Source organism: Grampus griseus, assembly GCF_964374135.1.
Source record: "Grampus griseus genome assembly, chromosome: 2".
Classification (NCBI taxonomy): domain Eukaryota; kingdom Metazoa; phylum Chordata; class Mammalia; order Artiodactyla; family Delphinidae; genus Grampus; species Grampus griseus.
In genome coordinates, this window is record NC_139018.1 from 116,196,647 (window position 1) to 116,212,709 (window position 16,063).

Here is a 16,063-nt window from a genome sequence, read left to right on the forward strand (position 1 = left end):
AAAAGAATTAATCTTACAGATATTAAACATTTTATGAAGCCTCAATCATTAAAACCATGTGGCCCCAGTGCATGAAAAAACATTAGTCCAGTGGAACACAACAGAAAACCCAGATATGGACCCCAAGACAAACAGAAATACATGACATTGAAAAAAAAATTTGGTCTATATTTTATGCTCATTTAAATCCCGAGTGGGTCAAACAGCTACATGTAAAAAATAAAATAATGGGAGTACATGGAATTCCTTTATGATCTCAGAATGGAAGTTCTTCTTATGACTTAAAACCTAAAAGCCATAAAATAAAATATATGTCATTTCAAATACATTTGTCAAATTTCATGGAAAAGTATAAGCAAAGTCAAAATACAAACAACAAATTGGGTTAAAAAATTTTTACAACTCATATAAAAAACAGCTAATCTCCCTAGCATTTAAAGAGCTCCCAGGTGTAAAAACAAAACTAGAAACAACCAACACTAAAAAAATGGACAAAGTAGATGAAATAACAGTTCACAGAAAAAGAAACACAATGGCTCTTAAACATATTACAAAATATTCAACTTCACACAACATAAAAGAAATGAAAAAGTTTAAGTTTTGAGGTAATTCAATGGGGAAAATATATCTTTTCAACAAGAAGTGCTAGAATAATTGGATACCCATGGGGGGGAGGGCGGGGGGGGGAAACACCTCAGCCTTTTATCTCATACCATACACAAAAAGTAACTCAAAATGGATCACAAGCCTAAAAGTAATAGCTGAATCTATAAACTTTTAGACTTTAGAAGAAAACATAGGGGAAAATCTTCAAGACCGTGAGCAAAGATGAGCAAAGACATCCAGGAAATGACACAAAACGTCTAACCATTGAAAAGTTATAGGGCTTCCCTGGTGGCGCAGTGGTTAAGAATCCGCCTGCCAATGCAGGGGACACAGGTTCGAGCCCTGGTCTGGGAAGATCTCACATGCCGCAGAGCAACTAAGCCCGTGTGCCACAACTACTGAGCCTGCACTCTAGAGCCTGCGAGTCACAGCTACTGAAGCTTGCGCACCTAGAGCCCGTGCACTGCAACAAGAGAAGCCCCCACTCGCCGCAACGAGAGAGAGCCCACGCGCACCAATGAAGACCCAACGCAGCCAAAAATAAATAAAATAAATAAATTTAGGGAAAAAAACTGGATAAAAAAAAAGTTGTAGACTGGACTTTATCAAAATTAAAATCTACTGCTTTTCAAGATAAAGCACTAAGAAGTTAGAAAGGCAAGCTACAGACTGAGAGAAAATATTCCAAATATGTGCTAAAAAACATGTATCCAGGATTTACTAGGAAGTCTTAAAGCTAATACGAATCTATACTGATAAGATAAATAAGCCATTTTTTAAAGTGAGAAAAAATATTGGACAGACACCTCACAAAAGAAGACATATGCCTAATAAGCACAAAGGAGGCTCAAAGTCATCAGTCACACCCAGTGAAAAAGACTGACAGCACCAAGTGTTGGCACGACTATCTTGGAATTGGTTTGTTAGTTTCTTGACCCAGAAATTCTACTCCTGAGTATTTACCCAAATGAAAACATATATCCGTACGAAGACTTGTACACAGACAGATGTTCAGAGGAGGTCTGATAATCAAAACTGAAAACTACTCAAATGTCCATGAACAGATGAATATATAAATTGTACACATCTATCCATACAACAGAATATCACTAAAAATAAAAAAGAACAAACTACAAATACACATGATAACACAGATGATTCAAAAACACTAGAGGGAAAGAAGCTAGACAGAGAAGGGTACACACGGTATAGTTTCACTTGTATGAAACTCTAGAAAAATGAAATTTAATCAGAGTTACAGAAAGCAGACCAGTGGTGACCTGGACCTGGGGGGGCGGGGGCGGGGACAGCGAGGCTTGAATGGGAAGGGACACAAGGGAGCTACGTGAGTTGATGGAAATGTTCTATATCTTGATTGCGGTGGCTGGTGGTTACACGGTGTTCACATTTGTCAAAACACATCAAGCACATTTAAAATGGGTGCATTTTTATCATATCATACTTTAAAAAGTAAACGCTGGAGAAAGCCAGCAAAAACCCTTTGCTTTTGCTGGGACTGAAAATCCAAGTCTTAAAAAGCAATAAGCAATTGAACAACTTTAAAAAATTATACTGAGATGCAATTTTTCACTTACTAGACTGTCAAAAAATCCAAAAGTTTAAAAACACGTTGTGTTGGCATGGCTATGAGGAAAAACAGACTCTCACTCACTGATAATGGGAGCGTAAATTACAATAACCCCCAGAGAAGGCATTTGGGCAATATTAAATTAGAAATGCTTTGACCTAGCAATTTCCTTTCTAGGACTTTATCCCACAGATGAACTTCAACCACAGGTGAAATAGCGTATGTGAAAGATTACTGCAAGATTGTTTGAAATAGCAAAACACACACAAAAAATCTGAATGTCCATCAATGCAAACCAGGTTAAATAAACTATGATACGCCCATTCAATGGAATCCTATGTAACTACAAAACTGAATAGGGAAAATCTAGGTGTGCTAATACGGAAAGCTCCTCAACTGTAAGGTTAAGGGAACAAATCAACATTGTATTTGCTATGCTGCCATTTCTGTAAAAAAAACAAAAAACAAGCAACCCCCGTCCAGAGAATAATATATTTGGATTTTCTTGTAAATGTATTTTTTTTAAACCTCAAATTCTGGAAGAATAACCAAGAAACTAATACCATGGGATACCTGTTTGAAAATATGTGGATGGAATCAGGAGTGTGAGGGACAATTTTCATAGCATGCCTTTTTAAAACTCTCTATTCAAAATTAAATACTTATTTTAAAATAACATCAGAATAATACATTATATATCAATATAGCATAATAATATAACTCTTTATCACTATTCATCAGGTTATCTTGAGGAAAACAAATATAGGAAGTGCCTCGTGCAGTACAGGGGCATACCTGGCACAGCGTCAGTCCCCCCAAAATCCCTGCATACATCCCCCTTCAGACTTTAGGTTCCAGTTTCCCAAATCGGAGGTGCCCACTACCTCTTCCTGTGCTCTCACAGGGACTTTCCCCCTCTACCGAATGTCTTTCCCCCCATTTCCTTTCTTCTCTCATCTCCATGTAGCTGTGAGTCTCAGGCAACATCTCCTCAGGAAGCCTTCTTTGATGGACACCCTTCTCCCTCCCTCCCCACACCCTGGCCCCATTAGGTGCCCCTCGTCCACCCACTGGGGACTACAAAGTCTGCTGGGTCCTCCGAAACTCAGAGGCCTTGAACCTGTGGGCTCCCTTTCCTGGAGTGCTGGCCTCCCCAAGGAATGAGTTCCCCTGGACAGGAGGGTATTAACGGCTGGCAGCAGGCTTTGCTCTCCACCCACACAGACATCTAGAAAAGTTTGTTTCCCCTGTGATGCTGATCCTCCAACAGCCACAAAGAAGATCTGAGTTTTGGTTTCCCTTAAGCTTTCATGAGGAAGATGCGTGGGGTTTCCCCTCTTCCCCCTGGGGCACTGTGTGCAGTAACAATGGAGGGAACAGTGATGGATGGCTCGGGCATGTAGCTCATGGTCCAGCAGGGAGGGCAGGCACTTACGCAAGAACAGTGACAGACACAGTGGGGAATAGGCACAACGACAGCGCCAAAGTAGAGGGGGAGCCCAGGCCAAGCAGAGAAGATCATGCCCCACCAGGGCTCACGGGCAGCGGGAGTGTGGCCGGTGGGGATTGGAGGGAAGGCTTTTGAACAGGCAGCCCTGGCTGGGCGGCCTCCAGGAGTGGAGAGAGGGACAGAGCAAGGGCAGCAACCTGGGGCTCTGGCCCTCCAGGAAGGGGCCCTGGGGCTGAAACCTGAACCCAATGGTGGTTTGGTCTACGCTGGTCTACCTCTACAAGAGGCCAAGGCGGGCACTGGCAGGAACAAAAGGGCAAACTGGATGGAGCCTGGTGCAGCTGGAGAGGGCCCTGAGGGGGGAGGCCTGGTGCCAGATCGCAGCCAGAGGCTGCGCCTCAAAGAGGAGCCTCAAATTTCTGTGGTTTTTTTGTTTTTTTTAACAAGTCTCTCCAGGATGTGAGATTCATCATTTCTCAGAACCTGAGATGTCTAAGGCCCCCCTTCTCTGGGGTCCCTGAGGTTTGGGCCAGAACAGTAGGGAAACAGTGACCAGGGGTATAACAGGAGGGGCAGCTGATAGCAGCTCCTACCCCTCTCTTGAATGTGATACGAGCCCCCAGCCCTGCCTTCATTAGGTTGTTTGCCAGACCAGCTCTGTCACACCCACACCCCCTCTTTCCTGCCAAACCTCTACCCTGACTATAAAGGGAAACAGAGTGCCCTGCTGCTGCCTGCTTTGAGGCCCTTGGCAGGAAGTGGAACTGTGGGTGATTGAAGAGCACTGTCAGGGCTTGTGTCACCCTTCAGGGCCTGGGCCCCGGTCCGGCAGCAGGGGCATCACCTCAGAGACCCTCCGACCCACCTCCATTACCCCTATTTCTCTCCAAATACATTGTAAACATCACATTTATTTGAGGTTTTCAAACCTCCGGAAAGCAAAGCAACAGCAGGGCTCTCCTTCATGCTGCCCCGGGCTCCAGTCTGTCAGGCATGCAAGACCGAGCTGGGAGACGAGTCAAGACAGACGTCTTCAAGAGCAGAGCCGGGGAGCAGCCAGCCCCACTCTTTCCTGTCCCCATCCCCCCAGCCTGGGCCTGGACTGCAATCAGCAGGGCAGACCCAGCCGATCCCCAGACCCCTCCCACCGCAGGGGCCTCTTCTCGGGGCTGCCGCCCCTCTCCCTCCTCCAGCCTCTCTGAGCCGCTTCTGGAGCTTGGAGCCCGAGCTGCACGCATTGCTCCCTCACACTGGGACCAAGCCAGCTGCTGTCAGGCTGTTTCTGTCAGCCCTGGCTCTCCAGTCAGGCAGGCAGCACAGCACAGCAGGCCTGGCTCTCCTGTCATCGCGCTGTGCACCCAGCTCAGACCGGGTACGCGGCAGGGGACCAGGATCAGCAAAGGCTTGTCCAGAGAACCACTGTGGATGAGAAGGGCAGGGCCGCCTGACTCGGCCTTTCCCAGTCTCCAGGGTCTCCCAGCCTCCACTCCTTGGCTCTTGCTGGGCCTGAAACTTCTCAGGGCCTCAACAATCCAAGGTGCAGTGTCAATGACTCCTCCTCCAAGATGCCCCCCTGGCTTGGTGCCAGGCTCGGGGCTGGGCTATGGACAGTCAGCCAAACCTGCTACTTCAGGGCCCTGAGGACAGCCTCCAGCTTCATGGCCACGGCCAGGTCGCCCTTCACCTTCAGCCGCCCGCTCATGTAGGCCCCCAGGGGCCGCAGCTCCCTGCACAACAGGGCCTGCAGGTCCTCCTCGGCCATCTCCACCACCACATCAGGGATGGCATCAGGCACCCCATGCCCCACCCTCCCTTGCCCTGTGGGGAGAAAGAAAACTGAGCATTAGTAGGGGGACGACTATGCTGCAGGGGGTAGAAGAGGTTAGCATGTCCCACTGGGAGGGGTGGAAAGAGTGGTTAAGCGTTCAAATTCTAATACCCTGGGTTCAAGTCCCATTGGCTGTGTGACCGCTCAGAGCCTCAGTTTCCAAACTGGTGAAATGGGGATGACGAGGATAATCCCTAAATCACACGCTGATGATGAGAAGTAGGTGGGATAACGCACAAAACATGCTCCGCGCTGAGCCTGCCGTGAACAGGACCACAACGTGTGTGGGGCGCCTGGCACAGGAAGCTCGGCCATCTGAGTTGTCCTGCTGACGAGGACAGGGCAGGGAGACCGAGGCCTGGGTAGTCACTGTCTGCAAATGGCATCGGAGCCCCTGACTGCTATGAGTTTGCCCTAAACTGGGGGCAGGAGCAGGGCCCAGTCTGAAAAAGGACCGTGGGTGGTCGGGGCTACGAGCAACCCAGGTGGAAGGAAGACAGCAGGGAGGGCAGCTGCACCTGTAGTGAGGTCCAAGAAGTAGATGCTCTGGGTGCCACTGGGCAGGGCGACATTGAACTGGTAGCAGGCCCCGACCTGGCTGACCAGGGCCTCAGACAGGAAGGGCTTCAGAGCCGTCAGCAGCCCCTCGGCCACAGGCTGCTTGGGGCTGGACCCGGCACCACCATGAGGGGCAGACGGCTCAACCTCGTTCACCATATCCAAGGTATCTGCTGGGGGCGGCCGAAGGGATTGGGGAGGGAGGCAGAGAGAAGGAGGTCAACGTGCTGCCAAGGTCAACGTGTGGCCTCCGTACCTTCGCGGCAGTTCCGTCTTACACCCTCTTCAGGCCCACGTTCAGTTTCCTCCTCAGTTTCCTAAGAAGCTGCCCTTGAGATTTGAGCCATAACCCCAAATGCCATTTCTAAGCTACTCCGGCCTTGAATCCAAAACTCTTTGCTGGATGCTGTTGCTTCCTCCCATGGAGGCTCCCAAAGGCCTCCACACACTCAGACACCTGGACTCTTCTCACTGCCTTAGCTCTGGTCAGCTCTAGAATCGGGGTGGCCTGAACAGCTGGGCGGGGTGTGCACTGCACAAGCTGCTTGGTTAAGGGAACAAGTAGCAAAGTTCAGTCTGTGCTGGACACCAAGCTGAGCGCCCCGGGGACCACCCTCACTCTTTCCCCGAGGCTCCTTACCTGGCTCGGGGAGTGGGGCACCTCCTGCCACTGAAGACATGCCTCCTTCCAGGAAGTGGAGGGCCAGCTGCTGCAGGGTGCTGTCCAGGCTGGGCCCAGCTGGACTGTCCTGGGGCAGCTGGAGCACGGCCTCCACTGCCAGCTCCACGCGGTCCACCTCCAGCCCCCAGGCCCTGGTCACGTCGTTGATCTCCAGCTGCAGGATGGTGTGGGGAGAAATGGCACTCATTCAACAAACCTTTCCAGAGCACGTTCTTTAGGCAGGCTGGTATGGCCATGGTGGCACATGAGGCACCAGGCCTGCCCTTGAGAAGTTCCCAGCCTGGGACGGAGGCAGAGGGCAATTACAACCCAGCTGTGGGCAGCTGGTAGTGAGCAATCAGGAGAGGGTGTGGGGCAGGGAGGAGGGGGTGATGCCAGGAGGAGGAGGAATCATCCAGGTGAAGGGGCATCAAAGGAGGGCCCTTCCAGGCAATGGGAAGAGCAGGTGCAAAAATGCAGAAAGGAGCACCTCGAATGCTCGGGGAACCGTGAGGAACCACAGTTCCATTTAGCTGGACCCTCAGTTGTGGCCTGGGACACCAGAGACAGCCGAGGGCTCAGAGGAGGCTGCTCCCGCTCACTTGGATCTATTCTGAGGCACAAGGAGTCCCGGAGATGAGTTTAGCAGGCAAGGGACGGAGCAGTCTTGCTTGTTGCAAAGATTCTCTTGGCTGCCGTGTGGACACTGGATTGGAGGGGCTAAGAGTAGAGGCATGGAGACCAGCTAGGACATTGTTTCAAACCGCAGGCAAAAGTGATGCAGATGCGGTGTCAGGCAGAGAGGCGGCTGTGAGCCGAGACACACCAGGGGAGGGGCACAACTCTGTAAACTCTATTAAGCTACAGAAGGACACTAGAGAAATAGAACCGCTGGACTTATCGGCTGCCCGGATGTGCGAAAACAAGGAGGGCGGTGAGGAGCCACGTTTCTAGTATGGCTGCCTGCACGGATCAGGAACGCGGGCGTTTATCCAGAGAGCATACACAGAGGAAGACACAGATTTGGGGGTGGGTAGGGAAGGAATGGTGACTTTTTAAACACGTTAAGCTTGAGGTGTCTACGGGACGGCCAACCGCAATTGGGTAAGTGGGGCCAGGAAGCAGGGCAGAGTGGGACTGGATCAGAGTGTTGAGAATAATTAGTGTCTAGAGTTAGCAGAAAGCCCCAGGTGGGTAAGCTCTCCTGGGAGGTCACAGGTGAGAAGAGACCACTGAGGGAAACCTGGCAACAGAAGGGCAGAAGAACAGGGAGTAACCAGGAGTGTGGAATAATGGAAGCAGAGGATCCAAGAATAATGGAAGGATGGGTCCATGGAGTCAAAGGCTGCCTCCAGGTGAAGTAAGGGAAGGACTGAGAAGTGCCCCTGTGCTAGCAAGAGGGAGGTCACCATGAGGTCGGCAGTGACGTCAGTCTTAGGAGCGTGGGGGGAGCCTAGATGAAGGACAGGAGGGGAGGAAGGAAAGGGGAGAGAGGGGTTAAGAGCTAGAGGGGGTCTGGGACAAAGGGAAAATATGTGTCCTCACAAAAAGGCAAGAAGAGGCTGAATTGAGGGAGGGAGCCGAGTCCTGAGCCCAGAGCACTGCCCGGTGCAGAGGAAGCAGATGCTTCCAGTGAGACAGGGAAACAGCACAGATGCAGATGAGTTTGAAGGGGTGATGCTGGAGGAAGCTGAAAGAGTTCTCACCCTAGAGTGTTTTCTCCTGAGGATTAAGAGGCAAGGCCTGTGGCAGAGGGACGGGTGGGGTGGCAATGGGGGAGGCTGGGCTGGGGCAGTGAGGGGTGAAGTGGCTGGCCTGGAGCAGCTAAGGAGGGCCCAGCAAGTGAGAGGTGGGGAGCGTGCAATCCCTCTAGAGGAAAAGTACGCAGAAGCAGGGGCGCGGTGAGAATGAGAAACGTATGCCTGAAACGGGCCTTAGGGAGGTGTGCTGGATTTCCGGAGATTTCATTTTAGCCAGGCAATGACCCCACTTTACCAGGAGCCAACTCAATCTGGGCAATGGCCCTACATGACTCTAATGTCCTGGTATGGGACTCACTCCCTCAGATGGCCTCTCTTGGCTTTGCTGCACCAAAGCCATGTGCAACAAGGCCGACAGCAATTTTCTCTTCCTAAAGGTAGATCAAAACGGAATGTGGTTTCATGAAAAAAAATTATCAAATTGTGATCTGAGTTGTATAGGACTGAGCACTGGATTGGGGGCTGGGGGGAGGTGACCTGGCTCTGGTCCAGCTCTGCCCTGACCACAGGTCTAAGGGGCAAGTCAAATAATTTCTGAGCCTTAGTTTCCTTCCTCCAAAATAAAACAATAATACCAGCCTTTGCAGCAAAATGTAAAGCAGAGATACACCGAGCCAGGCAAAATGCTATGCATGTGAGAGCTCCTCTTGGGAATTTCACCCAGTTGATTTATTTCCTGAAGGGACTGCGACCTCCAGGACTGGCATTACCCCACTCCCCTTCCTGTCCTCTAACCCTGGGGAAAGCAGATCTTAGGGGAACGAGGGGAAACTTCACCCACGGTCCCCTGCCAGGACATGGGAGAAAGCACAAGGTGAACGTGAGGAGCAGGGGACACGCCTTCACACATGTATTTCAACCCCATCTTGTCACAGGAGGGATCTGAGGTGAATTCCAGGGTAACTGCTCACACTCAGAGAAGAGGCAGGAAAAAGGCCCAAATGCCCTCATGTCCCTTTGTTCTCTTCAGAACAAAGAACACAAACCCACAAAAATGCACATGCTGCCTCGGGGAGCATGGAATTCCCCTGAAGGTGACTAGGCCAGGAAGGCCCCTGCTCCTTTCACCCACCTGCCTGCCCCATGAGGGGCTGAGTGCCCCTGAGGCCCAGTGTTGTCATGGCAATGCCTGCAGAGCAGTGAAGAGTGAAACCTCAGGCAGTCGGGGCAGGACCCAAGAATTTCTGTCAGGCCACTCCCCTGTCCCAGCCCCTTCACCTCTCAGGGATAGATTTGCCTAAGATCGCTACGGTGCCATCTTCTGTTCCTCGACTCACAGTCCCACCCAGACCACTGACTCTTCAAAAGTTGTTACACTCTTGGGACATAAGGCAAACTGAGGCCCAGAGCGATCTGGTGCTCTGCTAAAGTGCCCTGGCAGGCAGAGCTGGGCTGAGATGCCAGCCCCGAACCCTGCCCTGTGTGGAGCTGCCTACCAGGAGCTGGTCGCTGATCTTGGGCTTCTCCATCTGGATCTCCCGCAGAGGCCTCTTGAGCAGAGCCTTGGTCATGGCGTTCTGGGCCGTCATGCGTGTGGCTGTGTTCAGGTCCTTCACTGTCATCACCGACAGTACCGGGTCCCAGATGCGGAACTGGACGTCAGCCCCCACAGACAGCACAGCCCCATCCTTAGAGGCCAACTGTTGGGGGAGGCCATGAAAGAGGGGCTGGGGGCGCAGGGAGGCCAGGCCCACTGAGACCACCCAACCTGACCCACTCGCCTGGTCACTAGCTCCTCAGGAGCAAAATGGTATCCCCAAGTGCGTGGGCTTAGGTATATGGATCAAGGCTGTCCTCCCAGCCCCCTCCCCCTTTTTCTGGTATCTTCCTCATTCCTCACCCCTAATGGCTACTCACAGGCCAATACACCCAGCATAAGCCCCCACTCCCTCTGTCCACAGGAGCCAAGAAGCCCCTCACCTTGCAAGGAGGGACACTGAAGGCTCGTGTCCTCAGATCCACCCTCTGAAAGGAGTCAATGAAGGGCAGGAGCAGAACCATACCGGGTCCTTGAGGGGTGCGGATCCGGCCCAGTCGAAACACGACCATGCGCTCATAGGTGGGCACGATCTGTCCACAGCAGCAAGGAAAAGGGTTGAAAGCACTGAGCTGCTTCTGGCAATGATGTCTCCCCAGGTCCCTCCCTCTCCTCTCTCCCTCTGGCCTTGTTCAGTGTCAGGTATCCTGAGCTCTGTCTTCCGATGAAAAAAACAAAGCTCTGAGAGGTTAACTGACGTGCTCAAAAATCACAAAGCCCCCAAGTGAAACACACGAGATCTGAACGCAGTTCTGAATGACTCCAAAAGCCACGCCCTCAACTGCCATACTGTATTGACTTGATCCTCAGTGAAACCTTTCACCTGTGTGATCTGAAGCTAGACATGACTCAAACCAGGAAACTGTCTGCCCTGTCTTAGTTAAGGGAAAAGCTGGGCTGCTCTAATAGCAGCCCCGAGCAAAGGGCTTTGCCAACTTCAGGTTCCTGGAATCCTCAGACAAGGAAATATGTCCAAATTGAGAAATGAAGTCTTAGAGAGGCAGTGACTTGCCCAAGGTCACATAATACTTGTTTCAGTGGCAGTTTGGGGACTAGGATTTAGGACCTTCTAAGGACTCCCTTCGAGATCACACCAAACCCCAAGCTTTCTAGAGACACTGGCTGTTGCCTGGGGCCACACGAGGGTAGGCTTCCACCTTCACTGCAGCTTTTAGGTGCAATCCTCAACTCTAGTTCATCCTTTCCCATCTGCACCATCCCTTGTTGAAAACGAGGCCTGAAATTCCTATTACTCATCACCTGCTGGGCCAGGTTGAGTGTTTTTCGTTTCTAATTTAGCCTAACCCAAAGGGAGGAAGATATTTGTGTGCACCTTAAAGCCAGTGTTCAGACCCCCAAACTTGGGAGTTTGGGAAGACTTGTTTCTGCCACTTACTGGCTCCCAGTATGACTTTGGACAAGTCTGAGCTTCAGTTTCCTCATCTGAAAGGTGAGAATGAACAATTATTTTCCAGCCCATTTCACAGAGCTGTGATATTTGGGGGAAGGGGGCAGAGGATGGGGAATTCACCCACCAATGCCAAAGCTCTCCACATGGCCCAACCATTCTGGGGGCTGATCCAGCCAGCCTTACCTTCAGGGCAAACCAACCAGAAATGGGGAAGGTGATCAGCAGCAGCAAGAACCCCAGGAAACTGATGAGGCCATGGCAGAGGCAGGAAGGCCAGCTCTGAGGTGCATCTGGGGACAAGAGAGCAGAGGTAGTCAAGGAATGCCGACTGGGTCTGGCAGGACAGCTGCTGGCTGGGTGAACTCAGTCAAGTGTACCTTTTGCCCACCTCCCCTTTCAGTGGCTCCTTCCTTTTCAGGGCTAAGATGTTCTTTCCAAGCTCACAGTTCTTCACTCCACTTTAGTGCCGTGCCCTAAGAACCTAATACTACTCCCATATCTTTGGGCAGGTGCTAGTTAAGGACTGTTCCTTCCTCCCATACACCAAAACAAATCTGTCCCAAGTCCCACCCTCACAAGGCCTATTCTCTGCGAGACAGTAGTCATTGGAATTGAGAAGCCAATCACATGATGCTCTCCTCACTGGGCTGAGCAGGAGTCAATCCTTTTGTCTGATTTATATTGCCTCCCATAGCTGGCAAAGCCAGGAGTACCTGGGCATCTGTAAGCACATGCTGGGTTGAACTGAATGCTGCTGGCATAACACCTCCTCTACTATCAGCCCCAGAAGTGTGCTTTCAAGGAGTCCTTTTGGAGACAGCCTAAGGCTATCTGGTGAGGGTGGCATCACTGGACCTTAGCTTAAAGGGATGAAGCATCAATTGCTCTTCAACAGATGCCAGAGATGAGGGCAAAGATGTTCTTTCCTAGTTCACAATTCTTCACCCCCCTTTAATGCCCTCTGGGCCATGCCTCGCTTGAAGCAGCTTCAGGTGAGAGGTGGGGGACGGAGAGCTAGGAAAATGAGATTCATTTGAACCACAGGTCCCTTCCCCCGTGAACCAGAAGCCCAGAATGGGAGTGAAAGCTGAGAAAACCCCAGAATCTGGGAGAGGTTATTTTCTGCTCTTTCCTCTCCCAACCCTGAACAGAGAGCAGACAGGAGCCTCGGCTCCACACTTCCAGGAACCCTGTACTTCCGGGCTCTCTGGGCCCCAGAATGCTAAATCTCCTTTCCTGCCTCGTTCTGACCCATGTGGCCCCTGCAGGAAAGGAACCCTTGGATAGGGGCAGCTGTCATTAGAGGAGGATCACAGAGGGGCCACATCCTCTGGGGTTTTGGTTGTTAGGCTGTGGCATGTGGGATCTGGCCTACGGGCCAAGGGAATAACTCAAGGATTTGGAGCAAGACAGGGCCCGGAAGACATGACAGGCACCTGAGGGCCTGCACATCTCCACCAGGGAACAGGGACATGCTCAAGCTTAGGGAGTCTAGAGGTGCCCCCTGAGGTGAAGATTCTGCCATTTCTCTGCAGCCAAGTGCCCTTGGCATGCTGGTGACCTCCTATGCCTAGACCTTAGTTTCTTTCTAGGCAAAATGGAAACCTGAAATCTCTGGGCTGATAAAAGCCGAGGAGAAACGAGGTGGGGCGACGCTTCTTGGAAGATGAGAGACCTGTGGTGCTGCAGCCCCGTGGCCCTAGGAGGGCTGGATTAGCAGTAGCATCCCAGCGCCTGATGCAAGCCCTTCTCCACATCGTGGAGACCCCCTCTCGGTCCCTCCTGTAAGGATGTGAGCGCGCAAGACCGGCTGACTCCCGAGAGGCAGAGGGTTCGGGCCCAGGATTGCCAGCCGATCTCTCCCAGGTCCGCTGTGCTGGGCGGCCACTCACCGGCCCCAGGCCCCACGCCGCCCGGCTCCGGGGACAAGCAACCCTTCTGCGAGCCCAGGAAGCCGAAGCTCGACTGCTGGAAACGGTCAAAGTCCCCCAAGGGCAGCGCTCGGTACCCAGACCTGCCGAGCATGACTCCTAACGGGGGTACGCCCCGCGCCCCAGCACTGTACGCAGCCTGACCAGCCGGCCGCTACACCGCCCCACCCCTGCTGGTCGCCGTTCCCGGTTTCGCCTGCGCGGCCATGGGCGGTGGCCCTGGCGCAGAAGGAGGAGGCAGGACGGGCTCGCCTCTCACCGTCGCACAGCGCCCCCTGCGCTGGGAGGACCGAAATGCGGCCGCGGGGCAGGGAGGGAGGGTAGTCCGTGTTCCTGGAAGCCCGCAGGAGTCCGTCCTCCTACACCTTGCTCCCACTAGGCCTTAGAAAAGGAGCAGGAAGAGAAGTTGAGCTTTGTAAGGGGCTCAACTTTGTAAGATTCAGGAGCTGAATCTTCTCCAGAAGCAAGGAAATGCTACCAGCCTTCTCAGCACGAACTCAAAAACTAGGGACGGATTTTGGGAAGGTTGCCCTTATATGGAATTAGGTTTTCTCCAAGGCATGATAAACAAATTATTCCTCTTTGTGTCCCCTCAGCCCAGCAAGCAGGGCCTGGCAAAGAGTGGATCTCAGTGCTTATCTGTTGAATGAAGGAGTAGCCAGATCATTGTGGGTCAAGGTGGGGCAGGAGGGCCTGAACTTGGGCACAAAAAGAAAGAAATTTCATGTGCAGACCTCAGGGAGCATGGCAGAGTAAGGAAGGAGGGGATTGCACAGTGCTAACCCAGGGCAGCCCTCCAGAGCATCACAGAGGTGAGATCCTCAGTCTTGCAGTTGCAGAAGCAGCATGCCCCTTGATCCAGGTACCCAGAGGTAACTTGTCTCTCCATGGCTTGAGAAAACCCAAATGCAAATGGTGAACTTACTCTGAGAAGCATTCATTTCCAACAAGGTGTTGGGCAGGCTGTCTTCCAAAGCGGGCAAAGAAATTAATAAAGCTTTCCTTGTCTCACACATGCCAGCCCTCAGGCGCCTCAGTCCACTTCCAGGTCCCTTCTGCAGATGGCTGCTTACCATCTTTGGCTTTTACTGGTTTGATGGCCTGATTCTAAACCTCTGGAGGCACTGATCAAGCTGCAGGGTAGGGTAGGCTCCTGAGGCTTTGCACTGTCCCTGGGAAGTTAGTTCTCCCCGCATCCCCCCACCCCCACCCCAGACTATAAACTTTACAAGAGATAGGCCCCATCACCATCCCTCTAGTCTGTCCCGGACTGGAACTGAGCACAAAATGGGTACACGGGAGTCAGCACAATGACTGGGATGCTTTGAAGTTTGAAGACAGGGGTATTGGCCCAGTGATGCCACCTGGAGTTGTGCTTTCTCCCCTCACCAGCTTGGAGCTGGGCTTCTCCTTTGGCCAAGAGCTAACTTGCTCTCTCATTTTTTTTTTTTTTATAAATATATTTATTTATTTATTTTTGGCTGCGTTGGGTCTTTGTTGCTGTGCACGGGCTTTCTCTAGTTGCGGTGAGTGGGGGCTACTCTTCGTTGCAGTGCGCCAGCTTCTCATTGCGGTGCCTTCTCTTGTTCCAGAGCACAGGCTCTAGGCGCGGGCTTTAGTAGTTGTGGCACATGGGCTTAGCTGCTCCGTGGCATGTGGGATCTTCCCAGACCAGGGCTCGAACCCCTGTCCCCTGCATTGGCAGGAGGATTCTTAACCTCTGCGTCTCTCCTCACTCTTCTCATACCTGCCCACCAGCTCTTCCCATTCCCTCCCCACTCCCTACTGCCTCAGATTCACCAGCCCTTCCAACTGTCACACAAGGCATCGTCTTGTTCCCCTCATCTCCACTCAGTGTCCTCCTAGTGTCTCTGACACTGGTCTCTCCCCACATCCCACGGCCACTATCCTAGACCAGGCCACCTGCCCCTAGGTTGTCAGAATGACTGTCCCAATATACACTACAGATCATGTTGTTCCTCGTTTCCAAACCCTTCACCGACTGTCGCCCACAGTACTTGTCCATCTGCTTAGCTATCACCTTGCCCCAGCGCACTCCTGGGTCAACATTACTCATGGGTTCCCTCTTAAATCTGAAAATAACCAAAACTGAAACTGAAAACTAGTTGTTTTTTCTCAAAACTAGTTTCTAAACAATCTCTCCTGTTTCAAACCTCCATGCCTTTGCATGTGCTGTTCTCTCTGCTTAAAGTGTCCCGCCAATTTCTGAATCCCTGGCGAATTCCCACCATTCCTTCATGTCCCAGCTGAGGGATCTCCTTTCCAGCCAGTCTCAATACTGTGTGAAAATCTCCTTTTGGCGGCCTGCTCCTCCATTAGATCTGGGGTTCTTCCAAAGTAGGAGCCACGTGTGGCTCACCTCTGCGTCTCCGGCTCCCAGCTGAGGGCTGGCACAAAGCTATGCCAGTGTGAGATGAATGAATGTTTCAAAACCGAGGGCGGGGGCTGCCTCCTTCCCGGTCAGCTCTGACACTGTCCAGCTGTGCGTCTACCCCTCTCCTCCCTCTCCCTCCTCCCTGCTCGAGGCGAGTCTTCAGAACCCACAGTCTACTTCTCCGCCCCTAGAACCGCCCACAGCTAGTGTCTCACTTCCTCTCGGGAGGCGGACGCTTGGGGGCCCCTCCCCTTTCGGACGCTTCGGGAGCTCAGACGTCAGCCGCAAGCCTCTGGTTCAGCTTCTCCCGCCCTTCAGCATCAAAACCGAGAATCGAA

The 16,063-nt window shown here is 52.1% G+C and overlaps 1 protein-coding gene across 3 annotated transcripts; it reads right to left on the reverse strand.

Annotated features, from left to right (window-relative positions):
• Positions 1-4,510: 4,510 nt before the first annotated feature.
• STOML1 (stomatin like 1) lies at positions 4,511-13,540 on the reverse strand. 3 transcript variants are annotated; one of them, XM_082647587.1, is made up of 7 exons: positions 13,292-13,540; positions 11,583-11,689; positions 10,372-10,521; positions 9,888-10,091; positions 6,671-6,866; positions 5,991-6,200; positions 4,511-5,462 (listed from the first exon to the last, which is right to left on the reverse strand). In XM_082647587.1, exons 1-7 carry the CDS (start codon positions 13,422-13,424, stop codon positions 5,269-5,271), a joined length of 1,194 nt encoding a protein of 397 aa, XP_082503713.1. In that variant the 5' UTR covers positions 13,425-13,540; the 3' UTR covers positions 4,511-5,268. The 3 variants fall into 3 exon arrangements, with proteins under 3 accessions (XP_082503713.1, XP_082503712.1, XP_082503714.1); XM_082647586.1 differs by having other exon boundaries at positions 5,991-6,203; XM_082647588.1 differs by lacking the exons at positions 11,583-11,689; positions 13,292-13,540 and adding an exon at positions 11,322-11,427 and having other exon boundaries at positions 5,991-6,203.
• Positions 13,541-16,063: the final 2,523 nt, after the last annotated feature.